This window comes from Chrysemys picta, chromosome 13 (genome assembly GCF_011386835.1).
Source record: "Chrysemys picta bellii isolate R12L10 chromosome 13, ASM1138683v2, whole genome shotgun sequence".
Classification (NCBI taxonomy): Eukaryota; Metazoa; Chordata; order Testudines; family Emydidae; genus Chrysemys; species Chrysemys picta.
In genome coordinates, this window is record NC_088803.1 from 44809130 (window position 1) to 44836832 (window position 27703).

Consider the following 27703-nt stretch of genomic DNA (forward strand, 5'->3'; position numbering starts at 1 on the left):
CTTGTTCCATCTAACTATCATTGCAGATAAAATTTCCCTTAGAGAAATGATAGTTTCTAAAACATAATGAGTGGCCTGTTCATGCCTGACCTGCATGGCAGCTTGAGTTCCACCTGCTATGAGTCTTGTTCAATCCTTGATCCCTCACCCCAGGAGTAATCCAGCATGGTAGCTTGTCTAGGAACCATTCACAAGTATCAGAACTCCTCCCGTGGGGAGAAATGCATTCTGAGCATAGCTCATGGCTGTCGTGTTTGTGTGGCCTCTTATCCAACTGCCTCATCTCAGTAAAAATGTAGTAGCAACAATGGCTTCACCAGTTAGCTCAGGAAGAGGAGTGTTTCTCAACAGCAGTAGAATCCACATATTTAGACCTACATCTCTGGGCAAAAGTTTTGATTTCGGGTTGCAAAGGCTATTTAATGGTAGCTGACCATCCATTTGTTGTGGATTTTTTTTTTTTAATTCTCCTGTATCATTGATCATGTCATGATGTAGCTGCTCTTTACTGTACAGAAGTAAGCAAGAAATTGCATCAGTTTGACAGAGACAAACCCATGCTATATAAAGATATGGAGATTGAACATAATAAGGAAATGTGCCCACAATTTTCATCTCTGAAGCACCCTTTGGACCAGTATGAGCAACTCCTAACATATAGGGCTAGGACTGTCAGAAGACTCTGTGGAAGTTAGGTGCTCAACTCCCAGTGAATTTCAATATGGAATAGGGCACCTTGCTCCCTTAAGCTCCTCTTTGAAAACTGTTTAGCCATCCTGAGTGTGTACCCATGGGTCTCAGGTGGGCTTGTACTTGGCACAGCTAAGCCATGATGCCGCTGCCCATGCTACTGTGACTACGCTGCTATTTATACTCTGCTAGCTGTCATCGGGCCAGTGTGAGTATGTGTATATGAGCTGGGAATCACGTCCCTAGCTCATAATGTAGATGTTGCCCAAGTGTCGCGCTTAATTTCAGGATTCTCCATCCAGCATTGCTAAAACACAAGTTTTCCCCCCCAAAATTGGAATAGGGGTTACTTGCTCACTTTTGTATAGTAATGAAAGATTTGTAAGTGGCAAGGAATTTTGAGTGGTCAGGACTATACAAGAACTTGGTCATATCACATTGAATAAACAAGAGATGGGTTTGAACTCCATTTAGGATTATGTTCCAAACTCTTCCAAATTGTGGGGGGTGTTTAAATCTAGAACAAAAATATCTAGACTAATCAGTTAATCATTGGAAACTGTGACAGCCATGAAAGTCGCAAGAAGCAGATGCATCTTCGCTGGAAAGAAAGGAGGGATGGCCCACTGGCTTGGACACTAGCCTGAGACTTGAGAGACCTGCTTTCAAAACCTTGCTCTACCACAGACTTCCTGTGTGATCTTGGGCAAGTCACTTAATCTGTCAGTCCCTCAGATCCCCATCTGGGGATAACAGAACTTCCCTGCCTCACAGAGGAGTTATGAGGTATTCAGATACTATGGTAATGGTTCTATGGTAAGTGGCTACTGGTGTGATTCCCAGCTTGACTAGACAGATACTCGCAATAGCTCTCATCGAGCTAGCATGCTAAAAATAGTAGCGTAGCCACAGTAGCACAGAAAGTGACAAGAGGCATCATGGGCTAGCTGCCCCAAATATATACCCACAAGGTATGTCTACACTGCAATAAAAACCCCGCAGCTGGCCTGTGCCGGCTGACTTGGGTGCAGGGTGGGAGGGTCCCAGAGCTAGAGCTCCAGCCTGAGCCCAAACAGCTATACCACAATTAAAGAGCCCCTTAGCCCGAGCCCAAGTCAGCTGGCATGGGCCAGCCGTGGGTGTCAAATTGCAGCATAGACATACACATAGGGTCCAGGCAGATTTGTACTCAGGATGGCTAGCCCATGCCTCTGCTCACTGCTGCCCATGCTGCTGTAGCTACTCTATTTTTAGCATGCTAGCTTGGTGAGAGCTAACGCAAGTATATCTGTGCGAACTGGGAGTCACAGCTCTAGCTCCAAGTATAGATTACATGAGAAGATGTAGGAGAATAGGGTAGGATCATTAATTACAGAAACCCACTAATCACAAGTATCAGAGGGGTAGCCGTGTTAGTCTGGATCTGTAAAAAGCAACAGAGAGTCCTGTGGCACCTTAAAGACTAACAGATGTATTGGAGCATAAGCTTTCGTGGGTGAATGCCCACTTCGTCAGACGCACAAGACAACTCAGCAACTGTTTGTTCAGTTCAGATTTCTTCACTGCTTACACAACTAGTGTTGGGGGTTTAGGAAGGGATAGGGAGGAAGAGGGTAGGCGGCTTCACTTTCAGTAGCAGGTAGATCATGTTTCTTTGAACAAAAGCTCACCATTGTAATGATTATTGCATTGTCTTTCATAGCTACATGGCAAGGACTTTTAACCGTGTTAAAACTTCCTAAATAAATAAATGGTTTAAAAAAAAAAAACACCTCTAAATTGGAAAACCAGTGGTATTGGAATAAGGAGTGAATTGAGTGATACACTATTGTAACGAATGGAAAATCCTGCCCAGAATTACAGGGACTCTATCAATAATTTAGATTCTAAACAGTCTATTTTTAAATGTTACTTTGAGGGAATTGTCTCTGAATTCTAAGTTCTTTTTAAAAAGTGTATCATTCCATTGCTGAGGAAGTTGCCGAAGATATAATCTAGGGCCTACACAAAAACAATTGTTTTGTAGTCATGTTGCCGGCACAGAGTACCCGAGGACAGCAACAGCGGGGTCGGTTGCCCGGTGTGCTTCGCGCCAATGAACACACCAGGGTGGAGAAACAATCAAAATTTATTTAAGATCTTAAAGTGGTGCAAGGAGACAGGCACGTCTCAAATCAAGCACACCAACATAAGCGGCCTTTATTTTTTATACATTTTGCAGCTAACCCTTTTTTCCCCCCCCCCCCCCCGCCCTTTTTTACTCCCCCTCCTCCATTCCCACCTTTCCCCCTTTTTCCCTCTGGCTACATTACACGACCTTGGCTGTGCAACTTGTTCTCACTGTTTCTTTCTGCAAGTAATCTTGTCCTTTAGCTAGAAGCACGTAGGTTTTCCTTATTACTACTGCTTCCCAGCTGCTGGCCTGTGAGGTTAGTAAAGTTTAACATGCAGGGGCTTTGATTTACTTTGGCCTAGAGCGGGGAGAGGCGGGAGGGGCTTCATTGACTTTGGGGTCTTCCAATCCCCCGAGTTACCTAGGGTGATGCCTAGTGACACCAACAGTCATGTACGGAAGTAAGTTAACATTATGTACCATTTTCTTTTATTTATGTTTTTAGAAAGTCTGTTTCTATAACATGGTAAAAATCTCACCACCTTCATTTGGATAACAGAAATTTACAGCATTCTAGAGAATGCTGATCAGAGACCAATAAAACAGCCTATTCTTTAATGTTTTATAGAATTTTCTAACAAGAAAATCTTAACGCGGTACGTTCTTGGTAATACATGTTTAGTGTTGAATTGATCAAAATAATTGTTAAATTAAAAATACAAACACATCTGGTCCTATACTCAAATATGACTTTCCTCACATATCGTGTTTACATATTTAGGAGTTTGTATAACATGGTTGTGCTAAATACCTGAGGCAACAGTAGATCAGAGTTGAACTGTTGAAAATTTTCCTAAATTCACTTTTTTTTGGGGGGGGGGCTCATTTTGCCATATTATCTCGATATCTATATAAGCAAGGAATGTCTAAGAGTTTATTATATTGTAAACTTTTTTTGCTACTATTTTATTTAGAAGAATAGGCTTAAATTGTCAAAGATAACTTCCCTCCAGTGAACGTATCCATTTTTGTATAGATAGCCTGATTAGCAAAATGTGGGAATAATACTGGGCTGTAAAAGAAAAACAAAGGTAAACAAAGATATGAGAACCTCCTCTTTATGAGAGATTTTATATAAAGTTTTATGACTAAATTCTTGGGTTATATTCCCAGTCTGTAGAATAGCCCATATCTCTCTGTTTACACGAAGAGAGATGTGCTTGACTTGCAGTTAAGTTTTGCTTTCTGAAGCTTTTATAATTTCTGATGGAGAATAATGTTCATATACAGTAGCTAACGTTTGGATAATTCTATTATTTTCCCCTCTGACATAGCCCACGTAATAAGGGCTGATGCTGCCAGGTGCTGAGTGTTGTGGCCACAATCCCATCCAGGTTTAAGCATGAGTAGTCCTATTAGAATCAGTGGAATTACTCATGGGTTTAAAGTTAAACATGTGCTAAAGGGTTTCACTGGATATCTGCCAAAGTTGTCAGCATCTTGTCCACATTATGGACTTATTTCTTATAAAATTATTTGGATTTCTATGTATTGGGCTGGAACTTTATTGGCCAGATTTTCAGAACAGCTCATTTACATGCCTATTTTACATGTTTAATTACCTCATTTATGTATGCTGGAAACATGATTTGCATGTGCAATCACAATAACTGCATATACTAATTGGGTGCACAAATGCACATGCACAGTTTTTAAACTATAACCCTACCTGCCAAGTTTTTGCACAGAATGAATTTGTACTGTTTAGTAGTAATTCCCCGTAAACAGGTTGGTTTGTTGTTGTTTTCATTGAAACAACAACAGAGCCCTATCTATAATTTTAATGAACATAGCTTTTTAATGATATCCAGCTTTTTAATCGTGTCCATGTAAATCACAGCTAGACACTAGGTTATTTTTAAGATAGTGACAGCTACATATATGGCATAGTACGTTAATAAGAGTGGCTGTGAATCTAGGCCTTCAAAACACTAAGGCTAGGTCTACGCTACGGGGGGGGGGGGGGGGTGACCTAAGATACGCAACTTCAGCTACGTGAATAGCGTAGTTGAAGTTGCGTATTTTAGGTAGACTTACCTGGCTGTCAGGACGGCGGCGAGTCGACCACTGCTGCGCTGCCGTCGACTCCGCTTCCGCCTCTTGCTGCGGTGGAGTTCCGGAGTCGACGGCAGAGCCATTGGGGATCGATTTTATCGCGTCTTCACTAGACGCGATAAGTCGATCCCCAATAGATGGATTGCTACCCACCGATCCAGCGGGTAGTGAAGACGTGCCCTAAGATAACTAGTACTAATTTTCAACTGCCCCACTGCTACTGGGATTGTAAGCATTTGTGTAAATAGGGTCCCTGGGCGGGACTATTATTTAATCCTACTCCCACTGTTATGGCAGTGGTTCCTGAGGGACCTGCGAGATCCCAGTCTCACTGCAGGGCTTTACGCTAGTCCTGCACAGGGCTCTAATTCAGGCATTTTTGCATTTAAAAAAAAAATCTTTGTAAGAGTTGTACTTAGGGTTCCTTGCTTTCTGCAATTATGTATCCTTGGAATTTACTGCAGAATCCCGCCTTGTGTTCCAAAATCAAGTTTCTAGGCACACGGTGGTAAAGAAAGCAGTGATGCCTGCTTGAGTATGCAGACAGCCTAAAACAGCTCTGAGAAATAGGAAATGTTCCGTTCATCTCAATGGAGTGTTAACTTTGAAATATAACTATACATTTTTAATTGACATTAACTATTTCATTGCTGATCATTTTAATTCCAGCTAATGTGCTTATCCCCCACCTCTAAAACTGCCTCCCACACCTTTCAAGGTGCTAAAAGTTCACATCCCTAGTGCAACTGCTTCTTCCTGATCACTAAAACATAACTGCATTACAGAAGTGAACACTAAATTCTGTAGCACATGGACATTTTGGAAAAAAGGGTTAGTGAAAAAGAAACTGACTTTAAGATCAAATTAAATAGCAGAGGTGATATAATAATTGTTTTATTAATTTTCATGCACAATAAAAACTTGCAATTTTTAAAAATTGAATCTAAAGCTGCTGCACAATCTCCAGTAGAATGCAGGGGACTTCTAGAAACTTATCACAGAATCTATAGGATGGAGCATCTTGGTTATATCTTCCTTTTGAGGAAAACACAACTGCCCTTCAGACTGAAGTCTGTAACCAGAATTGAGCGAATAATACATGATGATTTTATTTGGATTTAGAATCTCTCTTTGTTTACAGAGTATATAAAAACAGATGGTGATTTCTCCGCTTTTTTAAAAATCCTCTGTGAATTGATAGCATATAGCTTTCTGCAAACAACTGAGCTGGTTTGGCTACCTGTGATTAATTAGATCGGTCACATGGTATGGTCTCTCTGCTCCCTGATAGGATGTGTTTGTAAGAACTTTTCTTGTCCAGTTATTCTTATGTATAAATTTCCATGAATACTTGTGGCTGCAACTTTTAAACTCACTCCTAACTACTCCGCTGCTGGCAGTTCTCCCACTGTTATCCCATACTGCATTGCTTCACACCTGGATTGGCCAGTCTTTGTACTTGTGTGCCCTCCACTGCTCCGCGGTCATGACGGATTGTCACTTCTCCATTTAAATGCTGGCACTTGAGAGTGCATTTTTGCAAGCAATGTCACCACAGCATCCAAGAATGATATGATGGACAGTTATCCAGAAAACACCCCAGAAAACACAGCAAGCACCAAGACTGCATGCCAAGCACCCAAGCCTCCACAGAAGGCAACCCCACTTATACCATGGAGTCCGACCACAGGAGATTTTTCCTGAGCAGCTAAGAAATATGCGACACAGCAGATTCAGAGATTACATGAATCCCATGCAGACAAACAGACTGAAACAGCTGTGGAGGACAGCTCTGCCAGCAGGCAGCCTGAAAATGCTGCAGATGCGGAGCTCTACCAGTAAGTATTATGTGCCCTTGCTAGTCGTCCCCATTCTGCAGCAGTGTCCTGTCTCACCGGTCAGCGCTGACAGACTGAGCCCAGAAGCATGGCTCCACCAACTAAAGCTGCGCCAGATAAATGCCCCTGCAGAAGTAACTGCTCAGTTTCATCCTCCTGCTTCTCCTCCACCTGTAGCCATATCATTGCGGCATCCGACTCCTTCAAGCCAAATCCATCCAGCTGTGTGACTGCCAATACGTGTGCATCATCCTGTTCCTATTAGTGACTGTCATGATTGTTGCACTCGGCAATGTGGTGTCCGTGCTGCCTGACAGCTGTTCACAAATGGCACTGGCAAACTACAGATGACTTATGGGATGCAAAGAGTAATCTTAAGAGTTTGTTAATTTGACTCCAACTCCCAGAAATTCTGTCAGTTCTGGAAGGCACCCCAGAGAGTGCACTGCGAGAAATTGCTGAACTGTGGAACGCTGCACCATGGGATATCTTCCCAGAATGCTACAAGGTTAATTCAAATGAACCCAGAGTTGTATGGACACAATCAGGGCCGGCTTTAGGAAGTGCGGGGCCCGATTCGAACAGTTTCGACAGGGCCCCGACAGGGATGACTAAAAAAAAAAAAAAAAACCACATTAAAAAAAACACGTGGGGCTTGTACTCACCGGGCCGCGCTCCTAGTCTTTGGCGGTGGGTCCTTCACTCGCTCCGGGTCTTCGGCGGCACTGAAGGACGTGCCGCCAAAGACCCAGAGCGAGTGAAGGACCCGCTGCCAAAGACCTGGAGCGCCGACGGGTGAGTAAAAATTAAAAAGGTGCCTCTAGCCAGGGAAGGGATTATCTGCCAATTGCCCCCCACTCTGGGTGACCCTGCCACTGGGCGCGGGGCCCTCTTAAGCGCGGGGCCCGATTCGGGGGAATTGGTGGAATTGGCCTAAAGCCGGCCCTGGACACAATGATTAACGATAGAAGTATCTTTTTAAACTGGCACAATAAATCAGTGTTAGATGCACTTCATTTTGAGAAAGTTAATATTGTTTACTTAAAGTGAACAACGTAATCTGAGGTAACATCCCCATACAGACAAGTTCTAGCTGGAGAGTCGCTTATACTTTACCAAAGAGTTTTAAATGCACAGCATGAATTAAGAAGCCCTTACTTGTCAACACCTAACCCAAAAGGGGGGGTTGTGAACTCAACCTGCTCAGGAGTTTGGGCTGAGAGGGTGGAGGGATTTTTGCTGCGCATCACCTAGCATTCTCAAAACTACGATACCCACACAAGGAAATAAAGAAACAAATCAACAGAGCCAGACGTGTACCCAGAAGCCTCCTGCTACAAGACAGGCCCAGAAGAGAAACCAACAGAACTCCACTGGCCATCACCTACAGTCCTCAGCTTAAACCTCTCCAACGCATCATCAGTGATCTACAACCCATCCTGGACAATGATCCCTCACTTTCACAGACCTTGGGAGGCAGGCCAGTCCTCGCCCACAGACAACCTGCCAACCTTAAGCATATTCTCACCAGCAACCACGCACCGCACCATAACAACTCTAACTCAGGAACCAACCCATGCAACAAACCTCGATGCCAACTCTGCCCACATATCTACACCAGCAACACCATCACTGGACCTAACCAGATCAGCTACAACATCACCGGCTCATTCACCTGCACGTCCACCAATGTTATATATGCCATCATATGCCAGCAATGCCCCTCTGCTATGTACATTGGCCAAACTGGACAGTCACTACGCAAGAGGATAAATGGACACAAGTCAGATATCAGGAATGGCAATATACAAAAACCTGTAGGAGAACACTTCAACCTCCCTGGCCACACAATAGCAGATGTAAAGGTTGCCATCTTACAGCAAAAAAACTTCAGGACCAGACTCCAAAGAGAAACTGCTGAGCTCCAGTTCATTTGCAAATTTGACACCATCAGATCAGGATTAAACAAAGACTGTGAATGGCTATCCAACTACAGAAACAGTTTCTCCTCCCTTGGTGTTCACACCTCAACTGCTAGCAGAGCACCTCACCCTCCCTGATTGAACTAACCTCGTTATCTCCACACTGATATATACCTGCCTCTGGAGATTTCCATTACTTGCATCTGAAGAAGTGAGGTTCTTACCCACGAAAGCTTATGCTCCCAGTACTTCTGTTAGTCTCAAAGGTGCCACAGGACCCTCTGTTGCTTTTTACAGATTCAGACTAACACGGCTACCCCTCTGATACTTGCTGCGCATTGTGTTTGGAGAAGACAGCGGAGATGGGTGACAGAACATAGAGAAACTGAGAAAAGACAATCTGGAAACTGAGCCAGGGTTTGTCTACACGGTGGGGTAATGCACTCTACACAGGTGTGATTTCTAAAGCGCACTAATATGTTGTGCATTAAATAGTCCATGTAGACCCTACTGGTGCTCACTAGTGGTGCCCTATGTGTTTCAAACAGCATTACGTTAAAGCACGCCACCCGGAATTACCTGGGCTAGTTAATGTGCAACACATTAGTGCACTTTAGAAATCACACCTGTGTAAAGTGCATTATCCCACCGTAGAGACAAGCCTTAAGAGGCAGGAAGAGAGGCAAGCAACAGCCTGTTAAAATAAATAAATAAAATAAATAAATAAAAAGTTTGACCCTGAAAAAAGCTAGATAGAGAGCTTTTGAGACTGCTGGCTAAAGAGGTTCATGGCTATGAGCTAAGAAACTGCTCCTTTTGTTACCCATTGACTTTAACGCCAGGAACCATCGTGATCATCTAGTCTCACCACCTAAACATCACAAGCTTCAGAACTTCACCGACCCACTCCTATAATAGGCCCATAACCTGTGGCTGAGTTATTTTGTGGCACGAGAATTTTGGTTACTCCAGCCTTTGGAGAAGCAGGACTTCGTACATTTCTTGTTAATAAACAAAACTGTATTGGAGAAATACCAGACTGTCACCAATTTCTACTCCCAGCTGGAACATCCCAAAAGCCCAAACTTTGATGAGCTACTCGGGTCAAAAAGAGGCAACATTATGTATGTGTGCAGCTGATTGTACCTTTTTGGGTGAGACTTGATGTTCAACTGAGTCCAGGACACTTGAAGCTGGCTCCATTTGAAAATTAATGTTGTGTGATCAATTTTAACCATGTATTAAATCGGGGTTTATTTTTATCAAGTTATTCAAACATCTTTTTGAAATAGATATTATTTATAATTGAGTAAAATGAGCAGAGAAAGTGAACAATCTAGCTAATACAGGTTCCGATTTACAATGTTATGGGACAGCAGAAGAACAATTCAGAACTTGTTAGCCCTATGGGGCAGATAGTTGGTATCTAAAATCACTAATGAAAAAGAGAAAAGCAAAATCCTTAGATTGAGAGCAGAACGTTTAGTGGAAGGGAATTTCTGTAGGACAGGGAAGAAAACAGAAGTAGAAAATAACAGTTCTTGATCCAGCAGCAGCAGGGTTATGCTCTGATCAGTGAGCTGTCTACAACACTTTTGATGCATAAGCATGGTGTCATTAGTAAAATAATACTTGAGGCTTGTCTCCACAGGGCAGTGGTGCACACTAGAAGGGTATTATTTCTAAAGCACACCAATGTGTTGCATGCTCACTGGCCCGTGTAGACTGTGCTGGCGTGAACTAAAAGTTCCCTTGTGTGCATTAACATAGGGCTGTTTCTGACCTTGACTCTTTACTTTTATCTCCTCTCTTCTGTTTAAATCTCTCCCTTCTCTATTAAGTGAGAGAATTCTTTCCTGGGTGTCTGGCTGGTGAGTCTTGCCCACATGCTCAGGGTTTAGCTGATTACCATGTTTGGGGTCGGGAAGGAATTTTCCTCCAGGGCAGATTGGCAGAAGCCCTGGAGTTTTTTTCGCCTTCCTCTGCAGCGTGGGGCCCGGGTCACTTGCTGGAAGATTCTCTGCATCTTGAAGTCTTTAAACCATGATTTGAGGACTTCAATGGCTCAGACACAGGCTTGATACAGGAGGGGTGGGTGAGATTCTGTGGCCTGCATTGTGCAGGAGGTCAGACTAGATGATCATAATGGTCCCTTCTGACCTTAAAGTCTATGATTCTATGAGTGTCTTTTATCTCTCCTATGCACTGTTTCTCAATCTCTTCTTCCTCTTTCCTTCTCATTTACTTGTATGTCCAACCTTTTCATCCTCTGGTGACTCTCACATATATCAAATAGACAGGGTTGCTGGTAAATTAAACTAACCTACTGCATTGTCTCAGTCATGTGTTTATAAAAGAAAGTACTTTGACTCAAAACAGATAACTCCTTGGATTTTAGACTCTTATAATGTGCATAAAAGAAGAATGTTGGTAAAGCCAGGCTGCAAAACTTGGCTTACTGATGAATCACAAAGTAACTTGGGAAATTTCTGTAAATATGTACCCTAATTTAATGTTGTTGTTGTCGTCGTTGTCGTCGTCGTCTTCATAATACTAATGAATTTCATGACCTATAGTCCTAGTCCTGTAGATCTTGGATGTATTATTTGGTATATATTGGATATATTTTAGGCAGACTCAAACACAGTGCATATTTCACTTTTTATCAACTTTCATAGGAGGACTAAATAAATGTTAATGTACTTTTTGTGAATATTAATAAGAACATAAGAACGGCCATATTGTGTCAGACCAAAGGTCCATCTAGCCCAGTATCCTGTCTTCCGACAGTAGCCAATGCCAGGTGCCCCGAGGGGATGAACAGAACAGGTAATCATCAAGTGATCCTATCCTTGTCGCCCATTCCTAGCTTCTGGCAAACAGAGGCTAGGGACACCATCCCCGCCCATCCTGGCTAATAACCATTGATGGACCTATCCTCCATGAACTTCTAGTTCTTTTTTGAACCCCGTTATAGTGTTGGCCTTCACAACATCCTCTGGCAAGGAGTTCCACAGGTTGACTGTGCATTGGGTGAAAAAATACTTCCCTTTGTTTATTTTAAATGTGCTACCTATTAATTTCATTTGGTGACCCCTAGTTCTTGTGTTATGAGAAGGAATAAATAACACTTCCTTATTTACTTTCTGCACACTGGTCATAATTGTATAGACCTCTATCATATTCCTCCTTAGTCATCTTTTTTTCTAAGTCTTATTAATCTCTCCTCATATGGCAGCCGTTCAATACCCCTAATCATTTTTGTTGCCCTCTTCTGAACCTTTTCTAATTCTAATATATCTTTTTTGAGATAGGGCAACCACCTCTGCATGCAGTATTCAAGATGTGGGCGTACCATGGATTTATACAGAGGCAATATGATGTTTTCTCTTTTATTATCTATCCCTTTCTTAATGATTCCCAACATTCTGTTAGCTTTTTTGACTGCAGCTGCACATTGAGTGGATGTTTTCAGAGAACTATCCACAATGACTCCAAGATCTTTCTTTAGTAGTAACCGCTAATTTAGACCCCATCATTTTATATGTATAGTTGGGATTATGTTTTCCAATGTGCATTACTTTGCATTTATCAACATTGAATTTCAACTGGCATTTTTTTGCCCGCTCACTCAGTTTTGTGAGATCCTTTTGTAGCTCTTTGCAGTCTGCCTGGGACTTAACTATCTTGAGTAGTTTTGTATCCTCTGCAAATTTTGCCACCTCACTGTTTACCCCTTTTTCCAAATAATTTATGAATATGTTGAATAGGACCGGGCCCAGTACAGACTCCTGAGGGACAGCACTATTTACTTCCCTCCATTCTGAAAACTGACCATTTATTCCTACCCTTTTGTTTCCTATCTTTTAACCAGTTACCAATCTGAGAGGACCTTCCCTTTTATTCCATGACTGCTTACTTTGCTTAAGAGCCTTTGGTGAGGGACCTTGTCAAAGGCTTTCTGAAAATCTAAATACACTATATCCATTGCATCCTCCTTGTCCACATGCTTGTTGACCCCCTCAAAGAATTCTAGTAGATTGGTGAGGCATGATTTCCCTTTGAAATACACTTGCACATTAGTGAAAAAAATGACTATGTACAGCTATAATAAATTCAGATGGAAAGCATATCAGCCGATAGAATATTTTATTTATATGTAATATAAAAATTATACTATATTTAAATGAGTGCTGTGGTATGGATTAATCCTTACCTGCAGGAGGCTACTCTTCTGCTTTCTAATTGTGACGAGCTCTTGTAGGAACACAAGAGGGATGTGCTCCACTGCCAGTGGCTCCCAAGCTTTCCAATAATTTGTAAAATATGAAAACAATTTGATATTCTGTTAGTTCAGCACAGATACATATCTTTTTTTCAGTGGGATAGAGAGCTAAGTGAAGTTGCTTTTTGGGGTACTTTTATAAAAGTTATGCTGGCTATATGTACTGTTTTTGTTTGACAACTAGTTTGTTTAACTGGAAACATAGTGTTGCCAGGTACAAATTGGTAGTTTTTTCGCCCCCACAAGTTAGTGGAATGGTCATGTAAGCAAATTCAGGACAGTGAGCTAATTTTGTCGTTGTTTCAGAAGTTGAGGTAATGCCTAAGACATTGACCATTATAAGTGGCAAAAGCCAGGTTGTTAACAGCCTTGAGAGGAAGCCAAAGGCAGTTAATAAGCTATATTAAAACCAAGTATATATCCCTCTGGTTGTCACATTTGGCAATGTAGATGTAAAGGGAATTTTGCTGTTTGTTGTTTGCAGCAGTCATATAAATATTTAGTAAATTATAGTGCAGCCTGACAGCTACAGTAAATTGTCAGCATCCTAGAATAATTAATAAGTGTGTGTTTAACTCTATTTGAGAAAAGTTACGTAATCTGGACCCAGTGATCACAAGGAAGAGTTCCTGTTTCCAGGCAGATACCCTACCTATCTCTTCAGGGTCCTGGATAGACTGGCTGTTGGTCAAATAATACATTAATGGTACTGAAGGGCATACTACTACTTCACAAGCAAAGGAAATGCGTTATGCCTAGGACACTTTTATTTATTTATTGCAGATTTTAAAGCAGGCTCAGAAATAAAAAAAGCAAACATCCTTTAAAAATGAATGTCAGCATAGCTTATATAAACAATGCTGAGGTTTAATTATTCTACTCACGTTACAGTAGGCCTAAGTGTATTAGGTTTTTCAGGGAATGTCCCTGCTTTAGGTGGTCTTCATGCCTGGATTAACTAGCATCATAATCCACTTTCATAAATACACTTCAACCTCATTAGAAGTGTTTCTCTGTTATATACTCTCTGATCAAAGGCTTTTACTTTGACTCCCATATATAGTACATCAAAAATCACTGTAATTTTTAGTAACCAAACGTTACTAAAACATTTGGTTACTAAAAAAGAGGTGAAAAAATCACCTCTTCACTGCATCTTTTATAACACGTTTGGTTACTAAAAATGTTTTTATAATCAGGCTGTGAAATTTGCTGTGCAGTCCCCATTTTATTGGGAAAATGTTTCTCTATCACTTTAAAAAAATAATGTAGGTACTTTGTGAACCTTGAAATGATGGTGGCACATTGTAATGGATTTTTTTTTTTAACTTTCTAAGGAAAAAATAATTAAAACAGATTTGTTACTCTGAATTTCTGAAGGATTTGGGTTTTCTTTTCCAGCAGTCTCACTGAAGACCTGCCATAGCATATGGAGAAAAATTTTATTTTTCTTTATCATGTCTCTATATATAATATCTTTAATAGTAATTGTATTGTAGAAAGAATAAAACACTCTAGTATCTGATTTTAAACTTGTTTTTTTTCTTTGTAGTATTAGTATTCTTAGCACCGACAGGACTGTACCCATTCCTTTACAGTACAGTACATGACTTCTTAACCTGCCAGCGGTTCTAACTGAACATGTGATTAATGAGAGGTTGAAACTACTTTGTTCTGTCAATTATTTTAACCAGTAGAGCAATCATGTCACACGTTTTATTAATGTGACCATGTTTTAATAATTACCATAGCACATTTTATTTAATGCCTTCGGGCTCACAGTCTGATTTCTTCCCCTCCTCCTAGCAAAGCATACACTGGTTCGCAAAGAGTGAACCTACTTCCTGGTCTTTGCTACCACCAATAAAGCTTTTGAAATATTAATGTAGAAGTTGTAAGTTTTTTCAGAAGGTCCCTATACCCAGTTTACAGATGGATATTCACATAGTTCCTGGGTTCTAAAATGCAATAAATTTGTCAATTAAATCAGACTACAAAAAGGCAACTTGCTTGGTAGCCTGCTGGCTATGTAGGATTTGATTAAAGCATTATAAAGTCAAAACTAAAAAAAAGTAGTTGTCGTCTTTAATAGAAAATCATTAGGGCACTGATTCAGAAAAGCACTTAAACACATGAAGTGCTTTACTGAATAGGGATGCTTTTCCTAATCAGGGTCTAGGCCTGGACTTCAAGGCACGATTGAGTCTCTTAAGCTTTAAGGTGATTTGTGTTTTGACTTTCTTCCCTATTTGAAATTGAAGGTAATATTTTTCATGGTTCCTCAAACAGGTTTTAGTGGCCTTCATGATAAATAGATGCAGCTTTCCCCCCACCCTTTTAAATAGCCAAAAACAACAGAGTTTGATAACTACTGTTCAAACTGCTCAGCTGCAACAGAATTTAACCCTTTGTTCTGGGCTGTGCAGACTGGCCCAAACCATGTTATAAACTGAGTTTGAAAAGGTGCCTTTAATCCCTGCATGAATCTCTGTATACCACAAGCTGTGGAGAAGACATACGGAGCTGTGAGTAAATTAAACATGAATGTTTCCATGATATTATATCTAATCTATCCCATGAAAAGATTTTATTGGGATATAAACATTCCCTTGCAGTTTTGGGGATTGGGATAGCACACAAGAGCCAGAAATTGAAACAAACTAATATGTTTTCAGTTTATAGTTGAATGTTGTGCACAAGTAAACAATCAATGTTAGTGGTGAGATGTAAGTGATTTTTAAAATTCTTAGTTTTTAAAATCTGAGCAGTCTTAATATTAATACAAGAGGAAAAGCTATTTTAAATCAGAAAATATTTTTAACCTGGCAGTGTTCCTATAAAAATAATTCTGGCCGTGGTGAATGGGTGGTGGTGGTTTCAGAACTCAGTAGGCTAAAAATATTTGTATAATTTGTAAAAATAGTGTTTTTATGTGAAGAGATGAATTCAGGCTACCCTTTATAAATCCCTGAATAAAAGCTGGTACTAAGTAGCACTTTTTAAAAACAATTGCACTGTACATCAGATATTGGCTGAACTATTGATAAGCCTGTTGAGTTTCCTGAGGAGTGAGGCACCTCATTGCCATGGAAAATTTATGCTTAGTAAACATTATAAAATACAAAATGAGATGATACATTCATTGCTGCGTAATAAGATTCTTTGTTTACAGGACATGCCACAGGGCCATGGCAACAAAAACACAAATAGGGGGACGAAGTATTCCTGTAGTAAAGATGGTGATGATTACCTAGCAATTTGTTAATTGTAGTAGTTTTACACTACTTCAGAATCCATTATCACTTTATTGTGATACTGATAGCTTGAGGATCTGTGAATGTAAATATGAAAGATTGACTGAAAATCTGAATGTAATATTAAATATAGAGCTTTTGTGGTCTGATTTGGGAATTTTTCATGAATACACACTTAGCAACTATATTGAGAAAATGTTCTAAATAAAACCTCATTTGTTTTGGAGAAGAATGTAATTATAGTTGACCTTTTTAAAAACAAACATATATACATTAATTGTATGCATTGTTGTTGTAGTTGTGTTGGTCCCACGATATTAGAGACAAGATGGGTGAGCTAATGTCTTTTATTGAACCAACTTCTGTTGGTGAGAGATACAAGCTTTAGAGCTTACACAGAGTTCTTCTTCAAATCAATATAAGATATTACCTCATCCACCTTGTCTCCAAACAAACACCTAAACCTGTTAGATTTTTGTTTTGCCTTTTTTAATGCCGTACCAAAATAAGGCAAAATAATTAAGTATAATCATTCTTTGTTTGATCCCAGTCCTGCAGAAACACTGAGACCTTGAATAGATCAGTAGTCCATGGACTTCAGTAGAACTGTGTATGTTTGCAGGTTCAGAGCCTCTTTGAATAAAGGGGACAAAATCAAACCAGAGTAAATGAAAGTCTCTCACTGTGAAGTTTGAATCAGTTACCATTTGCTTGCTGCCTTCCGTCTTCTCTCATCCCTAGCAGTTTCATTGCATTGTTTTGTTTAATGTTTACCCTATTCTGTAAGAGCACTAACCTTTAAAAGTGGGAAGTCACAGTGGTTAATGCGATTGTTGCATTAACCACATAACATTTTCATACCTACCTTTGTCTTGTAAAATGTTAGTGTGCTTGGTATGTGTGGGGGTGGGTGAGTGGGAGGGAATTTCTTGTCATCTCTTTAGTGGGGGTGGGGGGGTGGGAAGAATAGAAATGAAAAGAGGACAATGAAAAGGAAAAGACGGAGAGCAGGCCTCTGTCTATCTCTCCCTGTCCTTCCCTTATTTTTCTTAGTTCAGTGCTTTTAGCCTCTACTGATTCATTGCTTTGTTCCCATCAGCTGTGCCAAATCCCTGAAGCAAAAACTGGTAGTCGTCAAATACAGTAAATTTGGAATCCGATGGTCTGTAGGTAGACTAGGAACACAACCACAACTGAGACTTCACATCTGTTTGATGCTAGAATTCCACTACTCTGCCTGTCTGTCTCAAGGTACATGGCGCCTCAGTGCAAGAGGCTGTAATGCTGCTGTGTTCTTTCAGTCCATAAGTGCAACGCTCGCACCACAATCGGATCCTAGCAGCTGTAGGAAAAATTACCTCCAGACCTGCAGCTAGTCACAAAATGCAACGTGGCAAGCAGCTAGTGCACTGTATGTGTGTTCTTGGACTTTGTCTTCTTCCCCAAAGGCTTTTTATTCATGTTTTATTCTATAAACAGATTTCTCCACCCATCCCCAGCCAACTATGTCTGCCTGTATTATTGTTGAAGCAGTATTTTTCCTTCAGCTCTTCTTCTGCATTCCTGATTGCTGATTATACTTCCAGTTTCATTTTACTGCATTAAGATTCATGGTTACATCAGGTGTTTTTAATATGTTGATTATACAACTTATTTGATGTAATATTAAACATTTAATATTAAGATAACTTTTGTGGTCAGATTTGCATATGACATACATTACATAACATATCTAATGGATTTACCTTGAGAGTAATTCTGTTAGTCAATGGCTTCAGGATCTGAAGAAGAGCTCTGTGAAGCTCGAAAGCTTGTCCCCTCCCCCAACAGAATCTGGCCCAATAAAATATATTATCTCACCCATCTTGTCCCCTGTATTATGTTGGTAATTCTATGTAATAGATTAGTCCTCCTATCCACACTATACTTTGCATGTTTGTGTAGTTAAATTGTGTATCTCCTCCTGGTCTGAGCTCTCTGTTCCAGATGTTTTCTTCTCTGATTTTCTTTTCACCCTTAAATCTTCGTGTTACCCTGGTCTGCTTTGCTTTTTCTTGGTTGTTTTGACTTTTGGTAACTTGTCCCTTTTATCTCTTCATTTCCTCTTGTCTATAAACAGCCTCCAGGTATTTCTATTCTTTACACTCGAATCCAAACCTGCTTGAACTACAGAATGTCCATAGTATCACTAAGATGAGTTCCTCTCCATCTAAGACTACAATTTTAATAAGTGAATATGGGTTTTTTATGATTAAACACATGTATCTGAAATCAAAATCTGTTTTCCTAAACAGGTAAGATAGTTGGTGATCTAACTACAAATGTGTTCAGTGACTGAATGGGAGTAAGCAGGCATCTCACTTGTATGTTTTGTTCTAATGTACTTTTTCATTTGCATTTCACTTCAGAAACCTCTGTTTTTGTGGTGCATAAATTTAATTTGTATGTTTCCTTGGTTACAGGGAGAAAAAAATGAAAATTCAGGATATTAAAAACAATATTAAAGAAGCTATAGAGGTACGTCTACAAACCATTGTGTCTTGCTTCTAAAAGCTGTTTTTAACCACTATCTCAGTAACAAATGTGGGGTATTTTTCCCTTTCTTTGCAGACAATAGTGACAGCAATGGGCAATTTGGCACCACCAGTGGAGCTAGCCAATCCAGAGAACCAGTTTCGAATCGATTATATCTTAAACTTAGCTAACCAGATAGACTTTGATTTCTCAGCAGTAAGTAAATTTCCTCTTCAGTTATAATCATGCTTTTTGTGTGGATGATTATTTTTCACCTGTATCACAGTAGATGTTTACAAGAATATCATGCAATTCAATGAGCCTTCTTTACTGGGTACATAGGAACTGCCATACTGGGTGAAACCAGTGGTCCATCGAGACCAGTAAACTTCTGACAAAAGCCAGTACCTGATGCTGAGGGTGAGATGCAAGAAACCCTCCAGCAGGCAAATGTGGGATAATTTTGTCCCTCATGAAGAGCTCCTGATCCCTAATAGTTAGAGATAGTTTAAGCACTTAAATACAAGGTTTTATATCCCCTTCCCAAGTTGTTTGATAGCTAGCCATAATAGCTAGTGCTATTCTTGTTATCCATATAAATGACAAATCCTTCTTGGGTTTCTTTTTGTGTTCCTTAACTAAATAAAATATACAGTAACATAACTAAAATATGCAGGACCAGATTGTGGGTTGTCCTGCCTGGGACTCCAGGAGCCTTCTCCTCTTCCCCCTGTTTCTCTTATTTAGCTAGCCACAATCTTAAGGCAGTGGTTCTCAACCAGGGTACACAGAGGTCTTCCAGGGTGTACATCAACTCATCTAGATATTTGCCTAGTTTTACAACAGGCTCCATAAAACGCACTAGCAAAGACAATTTCATACAGACAATTACTTGTTTGTACTGCTCTAAATACTATACATGGAAATATAAGTACAGTATTTATATTTCAATTGATTTATAATTATATTGGAAAAATTAGAAAGTCAGCAAGTTTTCAGTAATAGTGTGCTATCATAATTTTGTATTTTTATGTCTGATTTTGTAAGCAAATCGTTTTTAAGTGCGGTGTAACTTGGGGGTACTCAAGACAAATCAGACTCCTGAAAGGGGTACAGTAGTTTTGGAAGGTTGAGAGCCACTGATCTAGGGGTGTAGGACTCGCAGTTCTGGTGGTGCACTGCTGCAAACCAGCCTGTCCAGATAGGGTGGGGTCAAGCTCATCACCCAGCAGTGTTGAGCTAGTGTAGGGGATGATGCATGCTATACCTTTTGGAAGAGTGGCTGAGTTCTGGCATGACTCCAGCCAACATGCCACCACAGCTAACCTATCCAGAATTACACTGAGGGTTCTCACTAGTGGACTGCCCCTCCTCACTCCCTGAACCTCATTAAACCTAGCCAATGGCTTTAAAGCCAGAGCAAGTCCAGAGTAAATGACAAAAAGGTATAATTAGTTAACTTGTTTTTTGAGGATATATCTGCTGCCTCTGACTCACTAATGCTGTCACTTGACCTTGGAAGCATCCAGCAGCCCCATAAAAATACAAGATGCTACTTCTAGTTACTTGGAAAACCACTGGAAAGGCAGTTTTGTTAATTACCTCATAGCATATGATACTTAGTTGTAGTGTTATGCCAGCAATTCCAAAGGCAAGATTCAAAAGATTTCATGGGTTCCAGAGGACTGACGGGTTTATTACTATACTGTAGCAAAGCTAGGGTCCATCTAGTCCAATATTTTGTCTCCAGTAGTGGCCAGCACCAGATGCTTGATAGACAGGTGCAAGAAGTCCTGAAGATGTGGGATAGCTTGCCCTGGCAAGGTTTTGACCCATCTAAACTTTAAAAATTGTTTAAACCAGCTAGCCTACAAATTCAGCGATGGAGACATTTTATAGCTATTATTGCTGTCAATAATTTTCCTGCATCAGTCATCTTACACAAGGAATGTCCTCACATAGTTTGTATCTAACGAGCACGTCACTAATGAGCAGTACTCCAATATTGAGATTGGCACTGTGATCTCACAATCCAGAGAACCTGCAAAGTTCAACAAAATCAGAAAGGTGGGGTAAGGTCTTGTTTGCGCCAAAGCCAATATAGTAAGAATACCAAAGTAGTAGTAGTAATTAGCATAAACAATCAATCTCAGTAAAGCTGTGAATCCACATGAGATTTTAATTTAAAACTATCTCTCATATTGTTAGTATGTCTTCACATGTTTTACAGTTAAATGAAAAATCTTGTGCTTCAGTTCTACAAAGAATTCCATGTTTTGAGTGCAATAAATAGAAATATTTCTGAGGGCCAAAGCATTACCTCTCCACTCACTCTTGCGTTGGCTTGCTGCCTGCAGCTCTCACCAAGACTAGCATTTTGTGGTGCTTCAGGTTGAGACAAATAATATTGTGATAGATTCCTATGATTCTCTGTAATCAACCTCTGATTTTTAAATCAGACTCTTCTCTTTTGGCTTGTTGCAGGCCTCAGCGTTTTCTTCCAGTTAGTGGTATTTGTAACTTTTCCTGAAACAAGCGATAGTTTTATACTCTGGGAACTGCAGATAATTTAATAAACCGACAATGCATGTGCACATGCGTGTACAGTAAATTAAGGTGTGTTCAATATACAATGAAGAAAATCAAGAGGTCCAGCCTGTTTTTTTTTTTTTCATCCAGTCACAACCTGAAAAACTTTCATCTGGACCCTTCCTCAGTCCTGCAGTTAGTAGAGATTCCTTTTACATATTTGGAATATCCAGTGTGCTTTTTCTCATAAATATAGAATTTCCTTTTGGTGGCTTTGAGACATGCTTATTTTGAGGGACACAAAGATCTAATTGGGGCATGCTCAATATAAAATAGAATATTTGTTTGCTATTATCTCTAGCAATATAAATGGATCGGTCCTTTTCTAATCAATCAGGAGGCCTCAAAAGTTTGCCTTATTTTATTTACAGATTAAGAGTTGAGTAAATCAACAGTCTGGATTGAAGGCAATTAGTTATAGAAATACAATTTTTAGGAAATGTTTCTTTACAAATCCAGCAAGTTTAGAAACATTCACACAATGAAGTGTTTTGGGGGGTTGTTCCATGGTCCTTAGTAATAGAATATATGTGCTATATTCATCCAGGATAAAAGCTGTCTTCATGTTTTAGAGCAGGGTAGAATCCATAGAAGCAATCTTATTTGCTTTCAGATGTATTTGAACTTGTTTAACAATCTTCTTCCTGCTTCCATTAGTAAATGAACCATTTTTACAATATTTTAGTTTTGTGATGGTTTCAAATTCTCATGAAAAGTAGAGTTCTTCTAGGAACTAATATAATCCTACCTTACAAGGATATTGTGCTGATTAATTCATGAATGTTTGTAGAGGTCTGTGGGATCTTTAATGGAAGGTACTGAAGAAGTGGAAGATTCGATTGATTCTTCTGGCATTGATTCACCTGACTGACTGACAGGCCATTGTTTTGTAAAGAGGAGTGGTCAGTGGTGTCTTTACTGTTATATAGACATCTCTAAATACTATGCCCTAAGAGCTTCATAGTAAGATTTGGTCTATATTCTTGTGATGGTTACAGGCCAGTAAGTGGGTTCTGTTGACACTGATCCACTGCCAAGATTTGAAGACATCTGGCACTCCACAGATATAGTTGGCTGGCAGAATCCTAGGAAAACTGATTGTCAGGTGACGATTTGTCAGTCATGGATAGTCGCACAGAAAAGAAAGGGTTAATCAGTCAGAGAGAGCTGCTCCACTTTGTGATGGTTACACACTTGTGGCTGAGACTACAGACTCCCCTGAGAATGTTAACATTAGTGAGTCTGGAAAACCTCTTCAGTCTTGCATTGATGGGGAAGTGTGGGGAAAAAAAGAGAGACAAGAATTCTGGTGTTCTGAGCAATTTTTTACCGAGGGCACTGGCCCACTTCTCCTGCCTCTAACTCAGTTGGACTGTTTTTCTTCTAAGCTGGCTAACTGCTGTGAAGCCCCAGTTATCTCTATCAGCTTGTGAGAGAGAAGAATAGGACTTGATAGATCAGAGCTTAGGACAACAGCTTCTTTTAAATTTCCCACCTCCCCCACTTCTGGTTTCTCTCTTTAATGAGCTGCCTACTGCCCCCAGCTGGCACGTTTTGTACAGGACTAAACATTCCAGTGCCAGCTCCCAAAAATGGACTTCCCAACTACCACTGATGCTTTGGGCCCGAACATTCCATCCTCCAGCTTCCCAAAACACTTTTTGTTAGAATAGCTCTGATGCTGCGGGAACGGAAGGATTATCATCCACTTTGTTCCTGTTATACTACTTCTCCTTTTAGCCACCTCCCTTAATATCTGCTCTTTCTCTTGTGTTGGTGGTGAGTGAAGTAAGGCAGGGAATCTGACCAAGTCCACAGATATTTCATCTCCAGACAAGAGCCTTTGTGTGTATATTTCTAAGACAGAAGGTGACACACCAGTTTAGGGATACAAATCACCAGTTTAGGGTGATTACAAATGCTTCATGGAACTCTCATGTTTTCTTGAGCAAATACATTGTTTTGATTTTTAAGCACCGATCCTGCAAAGACATATGTACGTGCTTAACTTTATGCTCTGTGAGTAGTCCTATTGGCATATTTAAATAAGTATATAAGTGTTTGAAAAACTGAGGTTTTAAACTGGATTTCCATTAGCCACCAACTTGGACAAATACTGTTAGCAGGTTCTGTCCCCAGTGATGATATGAACTGTAGTCTCAGCTGACCTGATTTGAGTGTAGGTTGTATTCCACTGGCACCTGAAAAATTTAACCTGTGTATTAATTATGTGACTTAAATAAATTAAAGACTGAGGATGTCCCAAGATGTTAACTCCCCGGGCATAGTAATTGAAATGTATGGTCTGTGAATGTCTTGGTAGAAATAATGCAAACTTTGTGTGCTGTAGAGGATTTAAATGCACCAGATAGCACACACAAACACAAAATCTAAAACTCCAAAAAGCCCACAATTTTCTGTAGGTGGAGAGAGAAGCCTCAGCCTTCTGGTTTGCAAGTTATGCAGTACAGCTAAGCAGATCCTGATTATATGATAAATGTCATAATTCACTAAAATCATGTAAACCTGTTTTAAGAGGCTGCTAGATGCCAGTATCACTGTATGTATGTGCTGCAGTAACCTTCACTTACTACTCTTTTTAAATTGTATATAGATATAAATTACTATACACTTGAAATAAAAATGAAATCTGTAATTAGTTCAGAGAAAAAATAAGGGGATTCTAAAAGCAAATTATTCATTTAACTTTACTTTCTGCTCATGCCTACATGTTTGAATTCACTTCAGACACAGAAGAGACACAATATGGGAGTTAATACTTTATTATAACCTGAGAAAGCTACAGTATCCGTCTTTGTGGGATGAGGAAAGGGAGAATGTAAAAGATCCCCTAATATGTTTTCTTCTCTACCCTTCCCACACTTTGTCCTTTCTTGTACATCGCTTTACCCCCCAGACACATGCAGTGCCGATACCCAAATACAGCAGAACTTTACCTGCTATGACTCTTTAACAGTGTTTGGGGCTAGCAGTAGCACATTGAAACAACACATTCTGCCCCCCCCCCCTTTTTTTTTTAACAAGATAGTAATCACACCTTTCATATATTGTGTGTTAATGCTGAGAAATTTGGGGTTTGTTTTTTTTAGCAGTAGTGATGATATTTAATTGTATTGAAATGCAATAATAGATATACTATTTTACATATTAGGGTCAACCAACTTTCTTTCCCATTTGCTCATTTGGAACTCATGTTCCAGCTGGTATCCAGACACTCTGCTCTCAGTGTGGTGTTTGAACTGGATTTTCTATGAGGATATGCAGAAACTGCAAAGTAAACAGATGGAGAAACATAATAGAGAGAACACTTGTGGTGTTACATCTCCAAAATATAGAGGAGTTGCCCTTTGAGGGCTATAGGTATTTAGGGCCAGATAATGCAAGATGCTGAGCACCCTCCCATTGAATTCATCTCCCGTGATCATCTTCTAAGCACTTATTTGCAGGTGGTCTGGAAAATACATGTTTTCTAAGTGCTGAGTCAAAGATAAACAGAATTTAACACCCATATGACTTTTTGGTGTTTGGATTGCTTTGTTTTTTTCAGTTTGGAAAAGAGACAACTAAGGAGGGGGGATATGATAGAGGTCTATAACATCATGAATGGTGTGGAGAAAGTGAATAAGGCAATGTTATTTACCCTTTTCCATAACACAAGAACTAGGGGTCACCCAATGAAATTAATAGGCAGCAGGTTTAAAACAAAAGGAAGTACTTGTTCACACAACGCACAGTCAACCTGTGGAACTTGTGGCCAGGAGATGTTGTGAAGGCCAAAACTATAATGGGGTTCAAAAAAGTATTAGATAAGTTCATAGAGGATAGGTCCATCAATGCCTGTTTGCAAAGATGGTCAGGGATGTAACCCCATGCTCTGGGTGTCCCTAGTCTCTGCCTACCAGAAGCTGGGAGTGGATAACAGGGGATGGATCATTCGCTGATTGTCTATTCTGATCTTTCCCACTGAAGCACCTGGCATTGACCACAATTTGAAGACAGGATACTGGGCTAGATGGACCATTGGTCTGATCCAATATGGCCGTTCTTATGTATTTAACATTATTCATTAGCTAATCTTCCTAACATCCCTTTTGTAAATGAGGAAACAGAGATATGAGACAGTAAGTGATTTACCTAAGACCGCACACTTCATTGTCACTGGTAGAATTGTGATAGAACTAAAGTTTCTTTAGACTATGCAGTCTGGCTAGAGCAGAAAAATGAATAAAAAAAGTAAAATTATATTCACTAATGTACTGAGCTCTAGGAAAGATATGTCTTAAACATAACATAGGACCACCCAAGATTCTGCATTGGGAATAAATTTGATATACTGCAGTGTCTTATTAAACATGACACAGCTTAAGATTGTGTCATAGTTTTTTGTAGTAAAAGTCATGGACAGGTCACGGGCAGTAAACAAAAATTCACGAATGCCCATGACCTGCCTCTGACTTTCACTAAAAACAACGGTGACAAAATGGGACTAAGCCTAAGCCCTGCTGTGGGAGGGGAAGGGGGGGTCCAGCACCTGCTGCCCATGGTGGCTGGGGACTCCAGGCCCCCTTTCCCCCCACCATGCTGCCTGCGGCAGCAGGGATCTCTGAGGGCCCCCCGGGAGCTGAAGCAGAAAATGTCACGGAATCTGTGACCTCTGTGACATAATCTTAGCCTTAAACATGACTTAAATTGAGAGGAGGACAGTGTATTTGGTGATGTGACTTCGTTAAAAATTCAGCACATTTGGTAATGGACAACTAGATTTCCTGAAAACAAGTGCTTGGTTAATGTATTAGCATTTACTGGCAGGTGATCTGGCTAGCTGACAGTAAGCAGTTAAAGTACTTAATTCACAGTAACATCCCCATTTTGTAATGGCTGAGCCATTACAAACATTGAATCTATCTCCCCTTGTAAGTATTCTCACACTTCTTCTCAAACTGTCTGTACTGGGCTAGCTTGATTATCACTTCAAAAGTTTTTTTTCACTTACTTAATTGGCCTCTCAGAGTTGGTAAGACAACTCCCACCTGTTCATGCTCTCTGTATGTGTGTATATATATCTCCTAAATATATGTTCCATTCTATGCATCCGAAGAAGTGGGCTGTAGCCCACGAAAGCTTATGCTGTAACAAATTTGTTAGTCTCTAAGGTGCCACAAGTACTCCTGTTCTTTTTGCGGATACAGACTAACACGGCTGTTACTCTGAAATCTGATCCCAATTTCTGTAATCCTTGCTTCCTGTTTCAGTGTACCTTGTATTCCAGTGGCAGGAGGCTAGGAGACCCTCTTGAAGCTATGAACCCGAAGAGAGAACCTTCTCTGTGTTACTGCCACTTATCCAAAGAGCTTCAATGTGTTTTGAATAGCACTGTATCCAACGTCTTGTCTTTGGCATATTTTCAGCAGATAATTTCTGAAATCTAAAAGTACAAATATCTAAATTTTAAAAGGGGACTGGCTGAGTTAGGGGATTGATAAAAGAACATGGAGTCTGTCAACGCTAAGTTTCCAGTCTGAACCCAGTCTGGGTCAGAAATGACCATGAGTAGTCATTACCATCTGATGGATTGTTCTGTGGCTTACGAGAAATGAGAGGCTTCGGTCCTCATCCTAAGAACCTCCATCATAACTGGAACACATTTTTGGGCAGCCCAGGCAAAGGGAAAAGATTGAATGGACATAGAGATTCAAAAGCCTTCTTATAAGGTGTTGCTTCCAGACAAAATTTGAGGGAAGCCCAGCACTTGCCATGGCCATGTTGGTATCATGTCTGGATGAACAATGGATTTCAGCCTTCAGGGACTGTAAAATTTGCACTATTTATGAACTCTAGAAACATTTTTAAAGAGAGAAATCCAAAGTGTAAAAAATAGTGTAAACCAGCAATACCAAAATAATTCCTAATGATTAGAAAGTTTCTGACCATTTACTGATTATAAGGGTTTCCCTTAGCTACTCATGAATTTGTTGTCGTTTTTGCTTCCCAGCAAAAGCAGCTGCCTGCAGGCATCAAGTGATTCAAAACCCTGTGCCCTGTATAGTCACAGTAAGAAGCATTTTATCAATGTTCAGAAGTTCACAGCAGTTTTGAAGTATCCGAGATCAAGTCAGTTGTACATGTGTTTTAAACTAAACCCAAACAAAAATCTGAAAATCAGTTGAAATATACTTTGTTCACTTGGCAAATGTACTTTAACTTATTTTTTACAGTAATATAATGGGTGCAGTTGGTGTATACTTATATATACATATACTGGGGGAATATGCTAAAACTGTTTACCAGTTTTAACATATTCCCCGAGTGTATTCTATAAGTATATTAGATATGGAATAGATTCTTAAAACAGTGTTATCTTG

The 27703-nt window shown here is 40.0% G+C and overlaps 1 protein-coding gene across 10 annotated transcripts in view; it reads left to right on the forward strand.

Annotated features, from left to right (window-relative positions):
* GNAS (GNAS complex locus) overlaps nt 1-27703 on the forward strand; it is a 246184-nt gene that overhangs the window by 138167 nt on the left and 80314 nt on the right. For 9 of the 10 annotated variants that reach the window (XM_042858388.2, XM_065566102.1, XM_042858387.2 and 6 more), the window contains 2 exons: nt 18680-18734; nt 18828-18947. In XM_042858388.2, coding sequence (XP_042714322.1) covers nt 18680-18734; nt 18828-18947 — 175 coding nt within the window. Of the gene's footprint in view, nt 1-18516; nt 18581-18679; nt 18735-18827; nt 18948-27703 lie in introns of those variants that run through there. The other variant, XM_065566103.1, reaches the window with a different exon arrangement.